The sequence below is a fragment of the Leuciscus leuciscus genome (genome assembly GCF_965113295.1).
Source record: "Leuciscus leuciscus genome assembly, chromosome: 17".
Taxonomy (NCBI): domain Eukaryota; kingdom Metazoa; phylum Chordata; class Actinopteri; order Cypriniformes; family Leuciscidae; genus Leuciscus; species Leuciscus leuciscus.
The window spans coordinates 28,166,871-28,190,939 of record NC_138741.1 but is presented as its reverse complement, the minus strand read 5'-3'; the positions used below and the strand labels follow the sequence as shown (position 1 = coordinate 28,190,939).

The 24,069-nt window shown below is 37.8% G+C and overlaps 1 protein-coding gene across 5 annotated transcripts in view; it reads right to left on the bottom strand.

The window, feature by feature from the left end:
- The window catches only part of stxbp5b (syntaxin binding protein 5b (tomosyn)), a 51,502-nt gene that overhangs the window by 11,719 nt on the left and 15,714 nt on the right, over window positions 1-24,069 (bottom strand). The window contains exons 3-24 of one of the 5 annotated variants that reach the window (XM_082142958.1): window positions 20,347-20,428; window positions 19,491-19,591; window positions 18,204-18,338; window positions 17,988-18,051; window positions 17,822-17,905; window positions 14,245-14,368; window positions 13,148-13,226; window positions 12,674-12,828; window positions 12,242-12,314; window positions 12,020-12,167; window positions 10,482-10,549; window positions 10,267-10,307; window positions 9,719-9,939; window positions 8,143-8,330; window positions 7,151-7,276; window positions 6,474-6,625; window positions 5,725-5,808; window positions 5,472-5,534; window positions 4,360-4,416; window positions 4,229-4,276; window positions 3,248-3,292; window positions 28-267 (exon numbers count right to left, since the gene is read on the bottom strand). In XM_082142958.1, the coding sequence (XP_081999084.1) occupies window positions 28-267; window positions 3,248-3,292; window positions 4,229-4,276; window positions 4,360-4,416; window positions 5,472-5,534; window positions 5,725-5,808; window positions 6,474-6,625; window positions 7,151-7,276; window positions 8,143-8,330; window positions 9,719-9,939; window positions 10,267-10,307; window positions 10,482-10,549; window positions 12,020-12,167; window positions 12,242-12,314; window positions 12,674-12,828; window positions 13,148-13,226; window positions 14,245-14,368; window positions 17,822-17,905; window positions 17,988-18,051; window positions 18,204-18,338; window positions 19,491-19,591; window positions 20,347-20,428 (2,378 nt within the window). Of the gene's footprint in view, window positions 1-27; window positions 268-3,247; window positions 3,293-4,228; window positions 4,277-4,359; window positions 4,435-5,471; window positions 5,535-5,724; window positions 5,809-6,473; window positions 6,626-7,150; window positions 7,277-8,142; window positions 8,331-9,718; window positions 9,940-10,266; window positions 10,308-10,481; window positions 10,550-12,019; window positions 12,168-12,241; window positions 12,315-12,673; window positions 12,829-13,147; window positions 13,227-14,244; window positions 14,369-17,821; window positions 17,906-17,987; window positions 18,052-18,203; window positions 18,339-19,490; window positions 19,592-20,346; window positions 20,429-24,069 lie in introns of all 5 variants that reach the window. The other 4 variants (XM_082142954.1, XM_082142955.1, XM_082142956.1 and 1 more) reach the window with 4 other exon arrangements.

The window sequence follows — 24,069 nt, the reverse complement described above, 5'->3', positions numbered from 1 at the left end:
TACATTCAGATGTAAACCAAGTCTTACCACAGAAAGAGACGCTCACAGGCTGTTGCATCCTCTGCTCTGGCGTGGAGGGCACATTGAGGGTGATGGCCATCATGCCGCCCAATGAGGTGCCCACCCACAGACTGGGCACTGCCAACGTCTCACTCTTCTTAGAAAGGGAGTCACAAAAGTATAAGGAGGAAACGACCTCACGTGACTCTCTGTCAATGCTGGTCACACTGGAGCTGCGCGAGCGGCTGAACGAGTTGTCCCTGGCATCTGAGAACCATCAGGGACAAAAAGACAACAGAAGTGGACAATTAACATGACGCCATCAAGTAAAATCAAGTCTGAGCCACCTCAGGACACCCGAAACCCAAAGCAGTTCATATAGTATATTGATGATATTCTTATAAAATGTGTTTTTTGTGCAGCATTAATATAAACTTTACATTTCAGTTATATGTAGTGAGGAATGAATAAAACATACAGGTACTGGACACAAACCGTTGCAATGAAATCACACATTTCCACAAAACTAGCAGTCACCAGCTACAGAACATTGTTTTGTGGTTTCATTTGACTCTCATACACTCAGATGCATTCAGATATATTTCTGGCAAACCTATAACAGTAATTTTAGTATAAATACAAATTCTAAAAGCAATGAATCTCACCAAAACTAACAAGAACAGGTCTGGCTCATGTTTCACCCCAAAATTGAAAGAATATCGATTTCGAAATTATGAATAAAATAATTATTAATACAAATAATTATACACAACAGCAGAGTTTGTTGTACTGAATATGTTCTAACTTTAATCGTGAAATCATAAGATTTTCTTCTTTTGAATTTGCGGTGAAACATGACTCTTGATGAAGCTTATTGGTCTGTGAGATTCACCTGTAAAATGTCTGTAATTGGTTAGTAAATCACACAATAACAGCTCATAAAAGTCACTAGCTAAACAAAAACAGAGAAGTTAATACGTCACGGGTTATTGCTGGTCTGATCATTGTAGACTACCAGCTGAAAAATATAAAGTGTGCTACGATCACATCATTAGGAATCGAAGGATTACACACACAGCAAATGTGAACAGTATTATAAGGTCAAAATCCATAATCTGCTTTGTTTCGGGATGATGAAAGAATTTTTTGTGCAACTTGTGTGTTGCACTAAGAATATTAAACCTTAATCTGTAATCAGTTTAAAATAAAACTGTGAAAAAAGGTGAGGAATTAAACATTAGTTGCATCATCATTCAAGACAACAGACAAACTGCACACGGTAAGCCTCAGTGAGTTAGTATGAACCAGTCCAAATCAGGTCAGGTCAGCCTGTAACAGGGCCACTCACTGAGGTCACATAATGAGGTCTCACGGAAAGACGCCGTGTGTTTCCTCTTCATTGCCTTCACACAACTCTGTTGTTTCTTAACAGGGAGAGAGCAGTGACGGCGTACCCTCCTTTCTACATGCAGAACAGTAAGTTTAACTAGCAAGCTCATGTATAAATTGCACCTAAATACATTTGTACCAACATTCATGCATGCAAGTCTACAATCTATATAGACCTACATTATAGGTCTACAATACCCGGAGTACCTCTGAAATTATGTAGGATTTAAAGTTGTTTACTGCCTGCAAAAATTACTGCATTTATTATTGTAGTGACAGCTATTTTAAATTGATTCAAACTCAAATGGTTCATTTTCAGACCTTTACTGTCTAAGCAGGCGGTTCTAGGCCAGAATAAGCTATAAACCAGGCCAGATTTAATGGAGATAGTCTATGCAGACTACTGACTATAATAATTTAGATAATATAGGTAGACACTAGGGGTTGCACAGACTAGTCAACTAGTTGACTTTAAAGGGATACTCCACCGTTTTTTCATATTAAACTATGTTATTCCCTTAACTAAGATGAGTTGATACATACCTCTCTCGTCTCAGTGCGTGCACTCAATCGCTCTGTCTTGCGGCGAAACTTTGTTAGCACTTAGCTTAGCCCAGTTCATTCAATATGGGCCAAGCAGAGAAGCTACCAAACACCTCCACGTTTTCCCTATTTAAATACAGTTACTCGCGTAGTGTAACTCGACCTAGGACGGTGACACAAAACAAAACGTTGCGCTTTTCTAAGCGTGTAAAATGGATAACTATATTGTATGGCGGAATACCATAGCAAGTGCTTGTAATATCTTGGCGCAGTAATATCTTCACTAGAGGGAGCGGGGGCCGGTGAGAGGATTTTTCACGAGTGAAGATATTACTGCGCCAAGATATTACAAGCACTTGCTATGGTATTCCGCCATACAATATAGTTATCCATTTTACACGCTTAGAAAAGCGCAACGTTTTGTTTTGTGTCACCGTCCTAGGTCGAGTTACACTACGCGAGTAACTGTATTTAAATAGGGAAAACGTGGAGGTGTTTGGTAGCTTCTCTGCTTGGCCCATATTGAATGAACTGGGCTAAGCTAAGTGCTAACAAAGTTTCGCCGCAAGACAGAGCGATTGAGTGCACGCACTGAGACGAGAGAGGTATGCATCAACTCATCTTAGTTAAGGGAATAACATAGTTTAATATGAAAAATCGGTGGAGTATCCCTTTAATGCTCTGCCATGACGCTTTAAGCTTGACGTCGACTAGTCGCTGATCATGTCCTATAGAGGGCGCAACAGGATAATAAATCTTTGAAGTCCACTTTTACGCTTCCAACAGTTAAAATTACTAATAAATGTATACTCTGAGAGCGTGCCACAAGATATGTTTGATTATACCATCTGGATGCTCAAAATTAAATGGGTGAACGCACTTTTTAAACCACTAATTGTATATTGTACATTGTATTGTAACGCACACACATACAGACAGTAGCTCAGACCTCACGCAATAGCCTTGTGGGCAGCGCTGTGTCAATATGTCATAGCTGTGCACAAGGCAACCCGCATTCAAGTCTCAGCTTGAGGCTTATTTGTTCTTTAATAAAGTCATCAGCGACAAGTCGACTCACATAAATTTCGACTTTAAAAAATCTGAAGTCATTCAACCCCTAGTAAACAGTGATGCAGCTCATTAGGGTTGAGAACACAGTATTAGTTCATACCGCTACTTCAAGAGCTGCCCTTTCAATCTGATGACAAGTGCTGTTTAAAATAACGCCCAGTTTACATAAGAGTGGAAGACAATGATCACCTGCAAAAGATGCACAGCTACTCCTAGAAACTAAAGTGAGAGAACAAATGCTTACCATCTTTCTGATCAGCAATCATGTTAATTTTCCGGGATATCTTAGCTGGAAAAAAGAAAACATTGTTCTGAACATAAAATCAAAGCCGTTCATATCTGGGAAATCATTGTTACTAAAATGTTAAATAAGGATGAATCAACAGGTTTAAGAGGACAGAAATAAGCAGGTTAAGATTGAGTTGGAGGATCATGATGTAGAATAAAGCTACAGAGCAGCCATGAGCCCATCAGCAGCCTTAAAAAGAGACATTTGTTTATTTAGTGTGTTACACTCAGAAGCAAATTGATCATGCACAGAAAATTACATTGAGATTAGTGGCAATGAAACCAGCACCGATCCAGAGTCAGAACACCATGAGACTCATTTCTCTCTGACATTGTGTGTGTGTGTGTGTGTGTGTGTGTGTGTGTGTGTGTGTGTGTAATCGCCCATGTGTAGATCTATGATTTCAGATGTTCAGTAGAAATCTGTGAGTAAACATACGATTCAAAATCAGAGATACGTTAAAAGTCTAACATCATTTCCATTGCCCGGTGTATTTTTACCCTTGAAACGCAGCAGAGCAGAATAAAAGCCTGTAATGTTAAACAAGGTTAGAAAAAAAGCATTCCTGCAGGAGATTCAATTTTGATATTATGAGAATAAAAACATTTTAAATCTTAAAACCGTCTAAAAAGTTAACGTGCAGCATTTACAATCCATTTCACGGGGAAAAAAAATCACGAAAATATTTTTCTCCTTAGAGTAACATAAGGATATGTACATTAAGAAAGTTGACTTTGTAAAGTTAAACTGGTCCATCATTTTTTGCCGCACTTAATCACCAAGCAACAGATGCACAAAATTCAAGTTCAGCTCTACTATGCACTTAAGCAAACCCATTTTCATTTGTTTGGTTAGTTCATTTGGTTAGTGAACAAGAGCGCATTAGCACAGAAACTGAGAGACCCAGACTGCCGTAATATGAACATTATACAGTACCAAAGTCATTGGCAACAGTCTTGGATATCCGCTTGCTTTTGGACATCACTGTAAAATGTGTTGAAAAGAACCAAATCAAAGAAAATAAAGGCTTTTCTAAGACAGAAAATGGGTATGTAAATGTACTGTACCCTTGTCAATGAACTTGTGTTTGCTGTCTTCATCAGAATTGCATGGTGAACCGGAGCCTATAGCAACAACACAGTCTGCATAATAATGTGATACAGCCAATGGGGTCTTATGTAACTTTTGGCAACTATCTGCATATCAAAGTCGAATTCCTTGTAAATGAAATTTCCTTGGTCAGCACACCTGACTTGAATTCTGACGACGCTTGCAGAATTGTTTAAATTTTTCGCTGTGCTAAAGACTTTTCCACTATAATGGAGCTTCACATTCAATGCTCTGGCATTGCAGTGTTTGTCAATATGTCTGTCTTTAGGTTGCAGTGTGTAATTTCTGCCTCACCAAAAGGAACTTCCAGAGGATAAGCATGAGCTTGGCGGGACTACCAGCTGGTCCAAGCCATGCTGGCAGGGGACTTTTTTGGGAAATTACATATTTCACTTTAAAAGGCACAGTCCAGTGAGTCCACACAAACATTTTGTCTTTCATAAACTCACCCTCATGTTGATCTAATCCTATAGATGCAAGCTGCACTTTTCAAATTCAGTGAAAGTAAATCTTACATAATAAGAAAATGAATAATGACTTATGGTCTAGTGTCAAAAGACTTGAAATATAGAGTCATGCCAGCTTCCGTGGCCATTTTCTTGGTGAGAAAAATGTACAGAAGATCTAATATCAGGTTTTTAAAATCTGTTTTTGCTAAAAACTCAGTTTTACTTTGTTTAAAAAAAAATTCTTCCAGAGTGTTAACTACATATAAAAAGATTTCTGACAGGGTTAAAACCAGCACAATATATATAATAAAGCATGCTTCAGGGATAAAGGATTTTGACAAAAAGAACATGTTTTCTGGAGCTTGGCAGTATAAAATGAAAGTGGGTGGTGGTTTATCAAAAACAAACACTTTCTGGCAAAGGTCTCCTTTTATTTTTCACGAAAGAAAGAAACACGTGTTTGGAACAACACAAGGGCGAGTAAATCATGACAAAAGCTTAATTATTTGAGTGAACTGTTCCTTTAAAGGTCTGTCAATCAACTCATTATAAAACTACCATTAATTCACGCTCTTCATGTTTTACCAGTAAATCCTGTCATATAATGAGGGCATCTTTACCTGAAGTTGGGGATTTACATCTCTCCTCTGGGGTGGCTGATGCATCATTACCATCACAAAAACCTGTTGAAAACAAACACGTCTAAACCAAACAGCCAGATGGACTTCATACAGGAAACATCACATAACACTTAAAACTAATAAATAAATAAACATAAAAAAATATACTATAGTGTTAAACAACAACAAAAAGAAGAATGCAGACAGATATAAAGAGAAGGACAAGACCTTTGATGAGTGCCATGTGACTTACTGAGGTAAGAAGAATGAAGCTTTTTCACAGATTCAGAATAAAAGTTAGAGAGGCCGGACATGCAAGACTTCTTATGCTGAGTGTCTTTACGAAACCACAGAGAGAGACGAATATTGAAAGGGTGAGACAAAACAATGACACAAAATCAAATGAACAGCTGAAAGGCCTTTGAACTCCTAGATTCCAGAGACTGGATTCAGGACCGTTTGGACGCATTTGTTCTGCTTTATCATTTTCAATAAATGAGTGAGGTCAAAAAATATGCCAGTACATACAATTCAGACCACAATAACCCCAAGTATGAGCAATAGCAATAGTTTACTGTTACATATTCAAAAATTGCTTTATCAAACACTACTTATAATTGGTATTGGACAGATTTTCTGTATTAAATCATCGCTAACAATAATGTAAAATATCACATGGGCCATAAATTCAGTCTGTTGGCATCTGTGTATTTCAAAGACAGAAACTCAGATGAGTGAACAAAAGAACATGCAAAGACAAGGGAGAGAAAAGAAGAACAAACATCGGCGCTCCTGTTTTTTGAGCATATGGATCGGATGATTTTCTAAGATCAGGAGCAGATGGTTCCTCGACCAGAGATGACCACCTGCAGGAGCATCATGGGTTCGTAGACTGACACTGCTCATAATGAGCATGTGCTTTACTTTATCAGAGAGAAAGTGATACACATAGACTGACAACATGCAGAGGTTATGATTATTAGTATGAAGATTTTTGTTCACCTGCCGAAGGCTGTCTGGCTTTGCGGGGTGAGCGTGGCTGTCTGTGGTGAGGATCTGTTGAGCCGTACAACTCGGCTGTGCTCATGTTCAGAAGAAGTGTTTTCTGAAGATAATCAACCACTGCAAGTCCGTTACCATTGCCAAATGCAACTCTGTAAAACACATGACAGATATACACATCAGACAGATTGGTCAAAAGTTTGGAATCATTAAGATTTTTTTGTGTTTGAAAGTCTCATCTGCTCACCAAGGCTGCATATGTTTAATCGAAAATGTATTTTAAATTGTGAATTATTCCTGTAATGGCAAAGCTGAATTTTCAGCATCATTACAGTCTTTAGTGTCACATTATCTTTCAGAAATCATTCTAATACGCTGATTTGCTGCTCAATAAACATTTTTGTGAATGGCCGTTTTTGTGGCCAGTTACATTTGTGCATTTCAGTAGTGTTCAAATACAGTTCAAATTCCACTAAAATAATACTTAATTATCATAATTAGGAACAATTATTCAAGTACTTTACATGCCTGCTAGGCTTAAATTTGATGGATCATGACACATAAAACTTGTCTGACAGATAATGAGCAGCTGTTGTGGAAGGAAAGCATTTTTAATTGCTCAGTAAACACATCGTAGGTGCAGTAAATGAGTTGGTGTTGTCGTTTCGTGGACCTACAGGCCATATGCAGAGTTGACGGCCAGGCTGGTGATCTGTTGTGGCGGCTCCCCGCTGACCCACACCAGCTGAATGAGCAGCTCCACCTGGTAACCCGGAGACTGTTTGAGAGGAGAACTCCTGACTCTGGCCAAATAGGACAAAGGACACAATTAACTATGTGCTAATATAAACACAGACCATGTCATTTGTAATGCTTTTTCTCGCAGACAGACATCTGAGCAAAACAAATAAATAAATCTGGTTCACATCATAGTAAATGTTGTTGGAAAAACCATATTAAAGGGATAAGTTCACCCAAAAATGAAAATTAGCCCATGATTTACTGACCCTCAAGTCATAGGTGTATATGACATTCTTCTTTCAGACGAATACAATCAGAGTTATCTAAAAAAAAATTAAGCGAAGCGATGCGCTTGTGTAAGAAAAACATTCATATTTAAAACTTTATAATCTAAGATAACTAGCTTCCGGCCAAACGAACATACGGATTCCACTTATGTCTACAGCGCAACTTATAATGCGACGTACTATTGATATTTACGCTACGCCATGACGCACTACGCTACTTCCGACGCCACATGTTGCGTAAGTTGCACTTTAGGAGTAAGTAGACTGTGTTTGGCTTTCAGCCGGAAGCTAGAATTGAACATGTAACATGTTAAATATGATTTTTTTTCTTACACAAACTCATCGCTTCTCTTCAGAAGGCCTTTATTAACCCCCCGGAGCAGTGTGGAGCACTTTTATGATGGATAGATGCACTTTTATGGACTTCAAAACCGAAACAGTCCATTCACTGCCATTATAAAGCTTGGAAGAGCCAGGTCATTTTTTTATATAACTCTGATTGTATTCGTCTGAAAGAAGAATGTCATATACACCTAGGATGACTTGAAGGTAAGCAAATCATGGGCTAATTAAAATTTAAGGTTTTGTTTAGTTGTTTTGACATGCCGTTTAGGGGCGGGTAAATGTGAAACTGATTGTACTTGAGACAGGGCACGTTATCTCGCAGGCCGTCGGAGGAGTTGTTGCTGCTGGTGGAGGGGTGGGACTGAGGCAGGCTGGTCTGAGGGCTGGATGATGTTCCTGGGGTGGAAACGGCAGACGCCTGCTCTCCTCCGCCCTCAGGAGACTCCACTTCATTCATTTCACACTGCATACGGACCTCCAGCAGCTACACACCAGAAAAACTTTCATTAACTCTGCACATAGATTTATATAAACATATGCATAGATCTTATATGTTAAATGTCTATAAATGGATATATGCAGATTTCCATTTCCAACAAATTTTTCTCTTTTATAAATTTTTTTATCATTTATTTGGTAACATTAAACACTACCGTTCAAAAGTTTGGGGTCAGTAAGAATTTGTATTTTATTTTTGGGGGGAAAGAAATAATAGAAATCAATACTTTTATTTGTCAAGGGATTCAAGGATGATTTAAATTGATCAAAAGTTACAGTAAAGACATTTATAATGTTACAAAAGATTCTATTTTAAATAAATGCTGTTCTTTTGAACTTTCTATTCATCAAAGAATCCTGATAAAAATTGTACTCAACTGTTTTCAACATTGATAATAATAATGAATGTTTTTTGAGCATCAAATCTGCATATTAGAATGATTTCTGAAGACTGGTGTAATGATGCTGAAAATTCAGCTTTTAAATCACAGGAATAAATTACATTTTAAAATATATTCAAATAGAAAATAGTTTTAAATTGCTGGGTTATCAAATAAATGCAGCCTTGGTGAGCAGTAAAAACATTCAATATCGTACTTATCCAAAACTTTTGACTGGTAGTGTATGTCTAGAAATACTAAATATATTAGCATTATCTCATTAGGGTATTTTTTAGAGATGATTGTTTTGTCAAATGACTATATATTTGCTTAACAATTATTTATACATATTATTAAAATGTTTTAATAAGTAAAAAAAATTTATATGTACAAATCTACACAAAATTCATTTATAATTGAGAAATCTCTTGGGGAGCCTTAATATTATATAACACTGCTAATCAGGACAGGAAGATATTTTCCAGGCATGAAAGGATGAAGGAGAGTGTTACCCACTGTTAATTACATTTGTAATATTTATGTGAAGTTACTTCTACATTAATTTATTCAGTCCTTCAGTGTGAAACCTACCTCATTAAAAAAAGCAAGGTTTTTAGGATTAATAACCATAAATATGTGAGAGCTTTACTGTGGATTCAGCATATGGTAGTTTAACTGTTGGAAATCATGTGTCAAAACAACTTAATGCTTAATGAAACATCCTGCAGTGTGCATACTAAACTCAGTCTAAAACGGCTTTCAACAGCATTCTTCTAATTGCATTATAATCACCATGCAGTGTTTTAGGACCTCATATTCATATTAATCATTTGTCACATAGTTTGACCATTTAAAATGAAATCGTGAAATAAAAGATTAAAAGGGGTGAAGAATGAATCAAATGATGACCAGCTACATCATCTGAAATTTACCTTAAAACAAATCTTGTTCATATTGTACACATATAAACGTCATGTATTAAAATGGGTCAGACCTGGACCACTTCAGCGGTGACTTCCTGTTTGCTGAACCTGTAGACGATGACATGAGCCGATACTCCAGCCACACAGAGCACACGACTCTCTGGACACCAAGACAGGATCTGGATGGCGAACGGATCTTCATCCACAATGTCAGTGCTGGATTTCTCCTCTTTACTACGGGGCTTCTCAAACACCTTTGCTGTTTTTAGCTTATACAAAACCTGCAGCATTACTGACAGACACAACAGAGCAAATGTGTTACCAATTCTCTTTATGAGCTGTTGTTAATCATTTTTGTTTTAAAATAAATTATTAGCAGATAAAATCTGAATTTGGGGAGCATCTGGGTGTAGACAAGTAAAAATGTCTTAAATGTAGCTGAGAATGCTTTACTCTTTTTAGTAAAATAAAAAAAAACATCTATTCTTTGGACATCTGCAGAAATATCCTGCGCAGATTCTGTGTGCATCTGATTTATTTTTTTCGAACTCAAAACATTGCCATAGAATCTACATGTGACATCAAAAGTAAGTGTTTGTTTTCTAAGATAGAAACTCACATGCTGAGGCGTCCCAAAACTTGATTGAGCCATCAGCATGCCTGGTGTTTCAGGAAGAAAGAAAGAAACCAATAACAACCCTGAAATACTGGCTCTGCATTAAAAAGCATTTCACTTCCAACAAGTATAAAAGGTGTCCCTCACTAATCCAATTATTAAACGTGAAAAGGCTTCGGTACAGCAAAGAGTTTATGTTTGTGTGAGAGATCACTTACCCAGTGATGATGATCTCTGAGAAACTTAGTGTTCCCTGGCCCCAGTTACCTCCACTTACTGGCCATTCCTGCATAAACACAGATTTGTATCAGTCACATAGGACTATACTTTTTTTATTTTTTTTTTATTTTTTTTAAAGGACCTATTATGCTTTTGTACATTATTAATGTAATTAATACAATTAATTATTAACTTTCTTTAGTGTGTAATGTTGCGGTTTGAGCATAAAAAAGCTCTGTAAAGTTCCAAAGCACAAAGTCCTTCCATCCGCATCCGAAATTTCCGCACGTTAAAAAATAAATACGACCTCACGTTATGTCAATCACGCTTGCATACTGCCTCCGAAACTTTCGTCCATCATAAAAAAAAAATAGGATCAGGTTCGATTTTCTGCGTTTTTCGCATCCGTGGCAAACATTTCGAATGGTGTTTTGACAATTCAGAGCCACCGAATCACGAATACGAAAAAACACATGCGAAAATTTCGGACTTTATTCTCTATTTCAGTGCGCATTGTTTCTGAACTCCCTGAACGCCTCCATTGTAGTCTTGAGTTTTCTTCCGGGAATGAACACATCACAATATTTCTCATTTAAATAATTCCTGCCAAAGGCATACGCAATATAAAGGGGAAGGGCCTGGTCGAGTTAGTTAGAAGTGTGTTGAAACGCGTGGTTATTGTAACGGGCGGGACATCTCCCAAACACGCTCGAAGCGGTTAACCAATTATAGCACACTGGACCAACTGACCAATCAGAGCACATTGTGCTTTTCAGAAGGAGGGGCTTCATAGAAACCGGCACTAAACAGAGCGTTTCTGACAGACTGGGAAGAGAGGTGCTGCAACAATGTTAAATATGTAAAAAAAATTATGTGTTCTTTTTTTAAAGCTGCCGTCGGCAAGTCTGGCAGATTGGGTCGATTAGCCAAAATTTTGAATGTTTACAACTCTCATGCCCCTCCCCACTACCAGCGAGCACCCTCCCATCGAGGTCGTGCTCGTCAGTGCGTCACTGTGCGTGTGTACCTGATTTTCTGTGAACGCGTCCGTCTCTTCAGCATCTATCAACACCATGGACTCGGAGGTAGGCTGCCCTGGCTAATCTATCCATAGATAGCAATAACCGAGGAATTGGAAGCTTGTTAGTAGATTTTCTCTCCGCCATCACGCTTCATGCAATCTCCAGGCGAACTTCAGGCGTGGCGTGTGCATGTGATATTAACGTGCGCGAGTGAGGGGGGATCTGTGGCGTGTGCACGACCTGTGATTGACAGTCAGATCTCACACCCCCCTGCGCTGATTGGACCTGATGAAGCGGGAGCGCTGGATTTTTGCAAAACAAATAACACGCTCCAGGTGGAGTTAGAAGCTCGGGTTTTTTTCTAAAACCACCTTATTTATGTTGTTCTGTCGGATTATAGTGTCGATTACACTGAATATGATCAAAAAAATGTTGCCGACGGCAGCTTTAACATTCAAGCATGAAAACCTATTCTAGTAGGAATAATAAGTCCTCAGCGGAGGGCAGAATGTTACCTTCTTACTGAAGCCCTGTCTTTTTTGTTTGGAGCCCACTGAGTAAAGTGCAGGAATGATTTCAGCAGGACAGTCCGCATAATATTCGCAGCAGGTCACCGGAGACTCGTGGATGGACAGAGGATACGGATTCTCAAAGATCGGATACCTGCACAGAGAGCTGTTTAGAAATCAACTGTGCGCAAAAGATTAGAGTGTCTCTCCCGTTTGGCATTCACTCACCCAATCTGTGCAAGGTCAATAACAACCAAATCCTTCTCCAGCAGGACAACAACAGCATAAGGCTCCTGGAAATCTGTGGAGATACAGAAGGAAGAGTTATTTTAAATCTTAGATGAGACATCTTTACAAAATACCATCTATTTTTCCTAGTGAAAAACTGTTGGTGGAAAATGATTTAATAACTATATTTTTATTGCATTTTAGTGCTTGCATTAAAGTTTAATCTACTTTTCAACAACGGTTTGGTCCAAATTACAGTTCATGAGATAAAAAAATAAATCATTATATCGCCCAGCCAAACATTCAGCACTTTGTCTAGTTTTAATTTCGTCAAGATTTAAAGATAACAAAAGAAACTTTTTTTTAAAGGCACTGCTGAATATACAGTAAATGTTATGGGAAAATCCAGCGATAGGTGGGGCAGTGACTTGCCGTTTGGATATGGGGTTTCACACAGCGTAAGGAAATCCACTATGGAGTAGTCCATCTCCAGCACTGCAGTGCTTTTCCCATGCATCACAGTCAGACAGGCTCGTCTACCCACTGTATCATATGACAAACCTCCACACAGTATCATGAATGGTTCCCTTAACAAAACAAATGAACAAATCTCAATTTTCCATGATGCAAAGGGAAGCCAAGCCGGAAATAAAATAAATTAGTGCTTCATTCAGAAGGAGTGGAATTAAGAAAATGATTAAATGTAAAACTAGTCTTTCATATCCAAAAAGAATTGTCATATTAGCTTTATATTTTATGTCAGTCCTCTGTAAATCATCATGTCATCCCTATGAAACCCATAAAACAGAAGCCAGACAGTCTCTCGCAGTCGCAATGCAACGCATTTAAGTCTTAAACCAATGCATCATGCTCTGTTTGCTTCCTAAATGCAACCCGGAGCCTTACCCTGCCCTGGTAGTTTTGTACTCCACTTTCAAGATGGGTTTGCAAGGCTCCGGCTTCTTTCCATCTTTGGGCTGTTTACCTGGGAGAGAATATTGCATGTTAAACAAGGTGTGCATATAAATATACCTTCACTTTTTTTTTTTTCTCTCTCTTTGCTTTTTATCTCCAGTATCTGTGTATTTTAATCATGGGAACATCAATCAAACCGAGGACAGGAACCTTTAAGCACCTCTTGGTTTGTAATTTGATTCCAAAAAAGTATTGTTGGTACATCTTTCAGCAACAGTATAGAGACACAACTCTTTGACACATTAAGGTGGCTTATCCCACATGTCCCTTATTTGAACTGAATTACTCATCTTTTTAAAACTAACAATAATAAACATTTCTGATGATTCATTTCTGTGGACAGATTCAGTCTGAGTTTTTTCAAAATCATGATGCATTTGTAAAAGATTGTTTTGCTCCGCCCCTATTAAGGATATGGATTTATTAAACCCCTGCGGTCGCTTTGTTTCTTATCAGTGCGAAAAAGATTCAAAATACTCAGTCGATTTTGGTCATGCAGAAAAGTCTTGTATTGTGTACCAACATCAGCAAACTTCTACATGAACATAGTCAAATGAAAAAGCACACATCTTGGAAATGACAGGTATATTGAACAGGAACTGTTTCAGGAATGGCCCAATGGTGTGTGACTACTCAAGTCTCTGCCTTTAGATCAGTGTACTCAATAATGTGCCTTTTTTGTCCTTCGTTATGTATATTTGGATTGTGTAGTGTTGTTTTATGGCCTTATTTCAGTGACTTATCTTTTTTTTCCACAAACCACGCATGAACGTAATTTTCTCAAAACGACAAACTTTTACACACATGCTGCTCACATATTATTGTAGCAGAGTTTCCTGAAGAAGTGTAAACACAGAACATTGATGCGTTTGAGAAACCTGTTCAAAAACAAGCATTTCCAGTTCATTTGTGCTGCTAGTGGCACACAAATGACACACTTCACCTCTACGCTTGATATTTATTCTGTGCACCCTGAAGAGCTCAACCTGAGGAACTTGGAACAGGAGTTTGTTTAGGCAGAAGCTTACCATGCGGTGTAATGATCTGGGCAGGCTTGGCAGGAATGCGTACATTCCATGTGGTAAGTGTGCCATCTGAGTGACTGCACACAAACTGTTTCCCCTCATGATGCCAAGCCACCGAGTGGATCGCCTACAGGCCAAACAAAGGATGAGTAATCAACCACAAGAAAACCAGGTCAGGCAAACTACGGTTCATGTGTTGTGACAGTAATTATGAATCGACAATAATAAACATAACAACAACAACAAAACATCTTAGTACTGTTCTGTTCTTCTGGAATAATTTACTTCCTGTAGACTAGAGTTGTTCATTTAAGCACTCTGCACACCACTTTGACATAGGTATTTCACCATAAACAGCATTTATGTAATTTTATGATGTGAAGGACAAATTACCACCAAAAATGATGTCACAACTAATCTTAAAATTAAAAATGTGTACAGGTGTTATTGAAGTAGTTTATTGTGTTAAAGTGAATAATTATTGCAGTTATTGCTTTCATGATCAATCACTGCTGTCACATCTGAGTACCAGGACTCCAGACTAACATTTGAGAACAGTAGCACAGATGCCACTAATTTCTTTAGTGATTATGATTTTTAATCCTAAAAGGTAATTTAATGTAAAACATTTTTTATTGTTTTGCATAGTTAAGTTGCAGTAACTAATAATATTACATGATTATTTCTTGGAAATGCACATTTGAGTTGAGATGCAGAAAACAAATTACTTTTATTAACAACAGTAACATGTAAAAAATTTATATTTATATATACAGTACATATATATATCATTTTATATTATATAATTTTTATTTATTATTACTATTTTTTTTGGTCATGGCATTAAAAAAAAACTTTTAACTTGGATAATTGTTAGAGTTTTAAAATGGTGCAAAAAATGTGAAGCACTTAAAAGTCATTGAAAAAAATTGCAAAAGGTTATACTTTCAAAAGGTTGAAATGAATAATGTAAAAACATTCAAACTATGGTTACAGTTAGCGTTAATACATTAAATCCATGGTGAATGCTGGTGATTTGTGGACTGAAAAGCCTTCTATAACTCATCCATGGCACAAAAGGGCTTTTCACACTTGAAATAGTTAACCCTGGGTCCTTTCTAAACCAAAGATAAACTGAATCCTGGGTTATCTTGCTTCATGTTTCACACTGTTCATACCCGGGGTTAACAATTAATCCTGGGTATTCATAAGCTGATGTTTCACATTGTACAGTCCCTCACCCTGGGTTAACATTCTTATTTGCATATTTGCAAGGTCAGTGTCATTGATTGGATGAACACAGCACGCGACCTGTTTACATAAAAGCTCTAGCATTGCACATCCTCATATTGCCGACTGTTTGGATACTTTACTCTGAATGGATACTTCGGACTATAAAAGGTAAGAATGAAACGGTCTCTTCTTCACTCAAATTGTCATGTTTACTGTCAGCATTTGACATTTTTCCTCTCAAACGCTGAATTTACTGTTTATATACAATGTGCAGTGTTTCTATGACTATACAAAGCACGCAAATATGTACGCGATTGGCTGTCTGTTGCTAAAGGCCAATTTATACTTCTGCTTCGAGTGTACGCCGTAGTGTACGTCGTAGGCTACGCACGTAGGCGACGCCGTCGTGAGCATTTATACTTCTGCGAATGTCTGTGTTGCTCTGCAGTTACACAGCCGAAACGCTAGTTGGCGCGGGTGGGTTTTAATGTTCCACTGTGTTTACATTCCTCGCGGCTGTTTTGAGTTTAGGTTTCTACGAGCAATGGCGACTGAAGGAGTCATACAGATGGCTGTATTTCCGCACTTCTTCAAGCAATCTCTCGGTCACTTGGTCTATTTCCATGGCTCTTCACTGATCTTCGGAATTTAAAAATGGCGGGCGGGCGGTGCAGAGTGCAGAAGATCATTCCGGAAATGCGTAGGAGGAAACGCGATGCTCTCCAGCCGACCAATCACAGATCTTGCGGTCCGCGTCGCCGCGACACGTAGTTACATTTTTGAGGAGGTGCGCGTCAGGGTACGGCGAAGGGTACGACGTATGGTACACGTCAATGCGTATGCTACGCCGTACCTTCTACGCGCACCCGACGCAGAAGTATAAATTGGCCTTAAGCGTCTAGCTTTAACATTCTAACACCGCATCATGTCACACTGTACAAGTTTGGCATCACAATGCTGGGTTACTGGGTGTGTGTGTATATATATATATATTAGGGGTGGCACGGTACATGAAAAAACATCCGAACCGTTCGGTTCGCTTGTCTCGGTTCGGTGCGTGTGTGCGTCGCGCGGTTCGCACGGTTCGACGCATGCGCAATGTAGCCTTGTGCCCGTGCTACTGCTAATACAATGCTAAATCATAAATCAGACAAATGTAGAATAACATTACAATGTCCAGCAATCGATTTAAATAGTACACTGGGTTTACTTAGACATTTAATGAGATCAACTCCACTAGGCTATATGTTGTTTTTTTCACGTGAATAAATAGGCTACATAGATCGACTGTTCCACGTACCGGTATGTACTTTAATGGTCCAGTGGCAGAACTTGCCAAGCGTGTCAAAGGTTCTGAGTTCTAATCTGCACTCGTATATATTTTTCTTTTTCATCAAAACCGATTATGTTTATCAGCGGTTGTATATCAAGCAGGGACAGATTTGTATGAATTTTGTTATGTGATTTCATCGGAACGAATAGAGTAGCCTAGAGTCTCCTCAACGGACTGAAGCGCGCGTCTGAGTGAAGAATGTGCGGCCGCTGCGGTGTGTGCGCGAGCCACGAGAACACTGTATCAGCGCCACTGATCGCAACGGCAACGAGCACTTTGATCACTTGATTAAAAAAAACACATTTCAGCGCTAGATTGCTTCTTATTTAACAAACGAACGAAACGAATACTTTGCTAGTTAACTGGAAATGTTTTATTTATTTGTATTGGTACATCCGTGCTGGGACATAATATCAACCCTGGCAAAAAGTGGTGACAAATAACTGTCCGACACAGCCCACGGGAAATGAGAATCTGCGTTTTGCAAACACACCCCATTTATGAAATAAATTAATTAATAATTAGATAATTCAGCTATATATCATATGCTGAAGTAAATTTTTGGAGTGTTAAAGATTAAAAGAAAAAACAACAACAAGAACCGTACAGAACCGAAAACCGTGACCCTAAAACCGTGATACGAACCGAACCGTGGGTTTTGTGAACCGTGCCACCCCTAATATATATATATATATATATATATATATATATATATATATATATATATATATAACCAATGCAGTGCTAACCTTTCTCCGGAGCAATTTAGTCGCACCGGAAAGAAAAAAGGTAGCAAAATGAGATAATTTGGTCGTAGTCTGGAGCCCTGTCGAGTAATATCCTATACCAATTTGAAAACCTTCCTTCATTCTACTGTCTTTAAAAAAAAAATTTTTTTTATATAAATATATATTTTATATATAATTATATATATAAAAAAATAACTTGACCTCAGAATCTGAGATTCAATCAGAATGCAGGGAGGCAACTGTAATGTACAATACAATGTCTCACCTCGTCATAGTTGTACCGATAGTCAGCCTTCTTCGATTTCAAGTCCCACAGCACAACTATGCCACACTCAAAACCAATTAAAAGCTGCAAAAAAAAGAAACAAAACTTTTCTGAAATGGTGCAAACTAAAAGCTGAGCAATCAGGAAATATATTTAATCTTCATACTTTCCCTTCGTCCATGGGGTTATCGCTGATATGAACTACAGGTCCAGGGTGAGACTTTGAGGAACTGTTGAAGAAAGGAGACAATTTATGAGGAAAGTGTTCTGACAAATAGAAAGGTTGTATGCAAAGATCATGTGTGTAAATATTTGAGCATAAGACATTTAATTAGAATCACTGGAGTTCATGGTGTCTATACATGGAGAGTCAGACCCTTACAGTTCAATGGCTTTGTTCCACATGATGACATAGCCTGAGAGGGTGAAGGACTCCACATTGACGATGTGAATGTTCCCTCTTTCCGTGCCCACGTAGAGCCATTTACTCTGAAACGGCAAATGGCAAAACGTGATCCTGCCAAAAGACAAAGAGAGAACTGACCTTAATCAAAGTGAAAAACTCACTGCAATTATCTCATACGATAGTGAACATTTGACTGATTTGTGTGTCGTGACGCATTAAGGAAGAAATGGCAATAACAGCAGAGTGAAATCTGGCAAAGCGAATGAGTCACGTTTGATAAATCAACTGGTATTACTGTGGACGACTGTGCATTACTGCCATTGTGTGTCTTGTGAATGGCACAGCAATCAAGTCTATACGCACTTGAGAACACTGTCCTGCCCTCTTGTCTCTGAACAAACATTTATTTCAACCCTTTATTCTGGGTTGGTCTGCTTATGAACAGTCAAATGGGCTCTTTGCCCAGGTAAAGGCCAACTTTTGCATTTTCTGAAGAAAACGTTGGTGGTGTTTGCCTATGCAAACCTTGCTGCCACAATGCTAGAGTATTTTAGGTGGTCACTGGGGTGTTGCTATGCAGCTGATAAGGTTTTTAAAGATAGCATGTTTCTAGGATGTTTTGAATAAACCCTTAATCCCAAATATGAGCAATAGTAACAGTTAAAAAAAGCATGATTTGGAGAAACAAAAATCAAATTGCAACTTTTCTGGGGGGAAAAAAGGTTTTGTTTTCCAGTTTTGTTGTGCTTGTTTGTAGGGCTGCTAATTTTGGTCAAAAATGTGTTACTTAATATAAACAAAATAAGAAATACTACTAATACTACTTGTCATATTTTACTGTAAACTTTTTTTAAATAATAATAATAATATTTTACATTACAACTCTATAATATTTACAATAATAATATTTATGACTGTCTTAATTCCTTCTTTTTTTAAACGTCAAACCATCGTTTTCTTTTCTTTTAAAGCTTTTTTTTTTAATGATAAGCGCTTCTCAATACAAGTTTGGGAAGATGACTGGCGTATGTTGCGTTCCCAAATGCACATTAAAGCGACCAAATGCAGAGCAGATGCACAGATGTAGTTTGTGAGGAACAGCATTTACTGTGAACCGAGCTCCTCTGAGACGCTGCAAACACCGCTGGGTAATCAGCTGCTCACATGTAAAAGAACACGTTGCCACACTTCACTCTGAAACACGCAGCACATATATTTATTTAGTGTAGAGGTGCATGGTTTATTTGTATGCAGAATGCTTACCTCTCCCGATTAAACTTAAGAGAATGGAGAATGGCAGGAAGTTTTTGCCTCAGATTCCACAAATGAATGCTGTCATCTGCCAAAGCACTAACCAGCGCCCCCTATGGACCAAACACACACACAAAAAGAGAGCTCTAAATCTGCAAGTCACAACATATTGAACATATTATTCATTTTAAATGACTAAATATTAAACCAAAAGCTACAGACAATGACAGGAAGAGGGATAAAACCAAGAGAGAAAGTAAAGGCCCGTTCACACCAAGGACGATAACTATAAATATAACGATAAAGATGTAGTTCTAAAAATCGTTCTCCATATTAAAGAATAGCAGAGTTCCCACCACAACTATAACGATAAAGATATGAGGAACAATATCATTGGGATCACTTTCAGAACGATTTGTTTCCAGCTGTCGAACGATAAAACACTGACAGCCAATCAGAATCCACTCAGCTAGCAAATAGTGTAACAAAATTACCTCAGGTATCCAGCTCTAGTTTCGACAACATTGTAGACAACTTCCTTTGAAGTTGCAGTGAAAAAGGCGTTGTATAGCTATATTATATATATATATATATATATATATATATATATATATATACTGTATAAAGGTGTTGAGGCGTTGTTTTTATTCCACTATTGACTTTGTCAGCTAAATTCACTGTTAGATTAGATCGATTACTCTAGACTAGCTAGATTCACTGTTTAGATGCGCTCGAAACGTAGCATGCTGAGGACATCTGCTGGTAAAAGATCTGTAAATGCAACAAACTGCTCTAATCGTATTGAATTATCGTTATCGGGCCTTAAGAAAGATGAAATGACCATACAGATGGACAGGGCAGAACTCACTTCATTGACAAGAAACTCCAGCTGGATGACAGCAGATCCGCTCTCATGCTGGCAGTAACACTCCACTCCTGCTCGGCCGAATCTGCAGGCTCAGTTAAGGTACATACACCTCAGAGTACCTGTCAAATGTGCTAAATCCAGAATAGCATTGTTGTATAAAATGCATTGCAAAATTCAAAATTCACTCAAACAGTAACATTGTCATCATAATTCCAACAACAGCAGTATTATTATTATTATTATTATTTTTATTTTTGCTTTTGAGATGAGATTTTAGGCAAAATTCAACACGATAAAACTGGCTGGTGATTTTTCCCGCCAAGAAAATAAATAAATAAATAAAATAAAATAAAATAATCACCATAAAAGCAATCCACATGCTTTCAAGTCTTCATAAGTCATACAATGTCTTTGTGTGAAGAACAGGCTCAAATATATAATATTCTAACATGCGTTTCCAGCAAACAGCACTGATTAATGCATGTCAAATTTGAGCGAGAGCTACTTCTTGGTGCTTTGCAGTAAAAACAATCACTTTTCTTTGAACAGAAAATAGCTCCAACTTTCTTACCATGATTCCCCTTTTGTGTTTCAAAAAAGAAAGAAAATAATACAGAGTTGGACTATAATAGAGAGACCACACACTGTACTGTAGGACTATTTAAATGAACTGCAAAAAGTCACAGCACCTAAATACAATCATATACATTTTAACATTAAAACCTTGCTGAGAAAATGTTTTCATGTTATGTTTCTTCTCAACTTGCACATAGACAACAAAAAAAATAATGTAAGTAAACCAAACAGGGTGCAGCACTAAAGGGAATCTGTGTTCGCAGAGGACTCTGCGTCATATTACCGAGGGTCTGGTCCATTGACTTAACTAAAAGGATTATAGTAAGTCCCTAATCAGAGTCTTAAGTCTTGTCTGTGAATGCTGTTTCAGCCCTCTGGAGTACAGCACTCTAACTGCTCCCATAAACCCCTTCTCCAGCAGGACAACAGCAACAGTCTCCAGTCAAACAGTCATTCATATTCATCAGCACTGCATTGCATGCTTTCTATGTGCATTTAGAAACAAATGCGAGTACTGTTCCATATCAGTTTGCAGATTCCAGGGCTGAAGAAACTGTTGTGTTGTTGTGCGTTTACACCCACAAGAGCTCTTTATATTCTCTGTTAGATTGTAATATCTTTCAAAAAATCCCAAATAAAACATCCAGATACTTTAGAGCTTTAATTCAACGTCTGTATAATGCAAATTACAATACCGGCGAGTAAAAAGAGGCTCTCGCTATAGCAATAACCTCAGATTAGAAAGCTTCATATCTCCCGAATGAAAACACTGCAAAACAACATATGGACACTGTATGTTGTTACCTCAGGACATCTAACGCACTTCTAATGCCAGGGAAGGAATTCTGAACTAGTTGACACTATAAACAGGAAATGTTTCTCATCCGTATTGAATCAGCGGTTTCCTGCAGCAATGTACTAATTTCCTCTTGAGTAACTTGCTATTGTGAAAAAATATAAGACCTGAGAGCCCTACAAGCACACACTGCCAGCTAACAGTATGTGAAGCTTTACGGTGTCTGATATGTTAACTTTGTGCTGTACAGTCACATACCTGTACGCCCTAACCCTTCCAGCTAACGTATCTCTGTTAAACGGATCAATTATGGTAAGCAACATTGGTAGGGCTGTGCTCAGGAAGAGAGCCATTACACTGAAGATAAACTCACCTTGCTGACACAACGGTTTGCGAACAAGACAGCACCAGAGATTACAAGAGGGCAATAAACTAAGAACAAGACAAAACTAATGCATGCTCTACGCATTTAGTCTTGTTAATATTTCACTGTAACACGGCCTCTCTATGATATGCACTTGAGATTCACAGAGCAGAAACTTACAATTAAGCCCTATTGGGATGGTAATTGTTTCTCATGTGGATGTCTGTAAAAAATTAATTTGCATGGGACCTCAGTGAAAAACTCATGCATTTGGATGGCAATTTACTCACGGTGGAGGGGCTAGTTTTGTAATCCTATACGAACCCGGGAACACGCGGCTCACGAGGTCAGTCGCATGATTGTCCGCTGTTAAATAAAATATATTATTTAATAATATTTAATTTAGTAAAAGGAAAACAATGTCCTATTTATTATTTAATTATCTAAATATCCTGTTTAAAAATAGAAAGCTAGACACGCTATATTTGAAATGGTTTTCTGTTTTGCATTAGGCCCATTTCAAAATAAGGGGATGTCATTTAAAAAATATGGAAATTAGCAAAATCAAGTTAATGCAGCCTCTTATTTACATGAGGTAAACATAAAGCTGCTTGGTTTACATTTATAATGCATAATATTTTAAAATTGTATACGCTGATTTCACGCAGCCGCCATTTTGAAATCGAAAGTGAGGCTCCGGTGGGAAGAACCCCGGAAGTAAAGATAAACAACAATGCCTTGGATTACCAACCTGAAGCTGCTGCCGCGATTTACACTATTGGATGTTAATATTCAATATAGGATATGTATATAGTTCATTCCTGCTTCTTTTTTTACCTTCTGAATTATGTATAAAAAAAAATATTTTATTTATAAATGAATTTCACTGTATATAGTCTAAAGTATGAAAGAAATGTATGTAAATATTTAGAATTGACACAACATCATTAAACACAACAATACGCCATCGCATTCACGACTCTCCTGTGATTAAAGGCGACACTTCCGGTTTTCTTCCCACCGGAGCCTCGCTTTCGATTTCAAAATAACGGCTGCGTGAAATCAGCGTATTGCTGCCAGTCCATTTCAAATGATTATGTGCTTTTTTTCCTCTTTCTCCCTTTTTTGTTCTTGACAGCAAATATTGTTATTTTAAATACTTTCCAGCATTTCATACATATTTAAAATGCATGAAAATTAGAGCGGAGCACAACAGTTATATTATGGTGCTCGGGAGTGGTCAAAAAGGATTTAAACAGTGAATTTTTTATTGATCTCCTCTTGTAAACTCGGCACGACAATTAAAATTACCACACGACCTTGATGTTCATCAAAAAACAGTAGGTAATTCAGTCGGGGATGTTTACACGGTTGGTGGGAGAAAAACGGACATTCTGGATTCGGAAAGCAATAAAATCACAGACTGGCCCCTGTTGAAAATACCTCACATCCCCATGAGAAACAATTACCGTATGAGTAGGGCTTTAGTCAGCCACTATTATATTGGTGTCAAATCCCTAACCTACAGTACCTTTTATAACCTTGTGTATTACAAATTCAGTGAGTAAAAACTTAGGCACCACTAAATCATAGTGGTGAGCTTTTTTAAGTCGATGGAGCCCTAGGCAGCCCTATATTATAGAGAAAATATGAGAAATACATGAGATATTATGGGTATGGACAATTTGTCAGGCCATTATGGTGCACCATATTTGTTATGACAGATAATCAATACTAATATACAGAGGACAGAAAAAACCCTTACAGAAAAACCAACTGAATTTTGCATGTACAAAACAACAAGAGAAATACATACTTTGCACATAGTGAAATCCATGTGATCACATGTGAAACATGATGACGTTGTCTACGTCATCACATGTGGAAAACATGGGAAATTCATGTGGTTTTTCTGTAAGTACCATAGAAAAAGATTAAGCCAATAATACTTTCAACGGAAAAAAAAAATAGGCATTATTATCTGCTT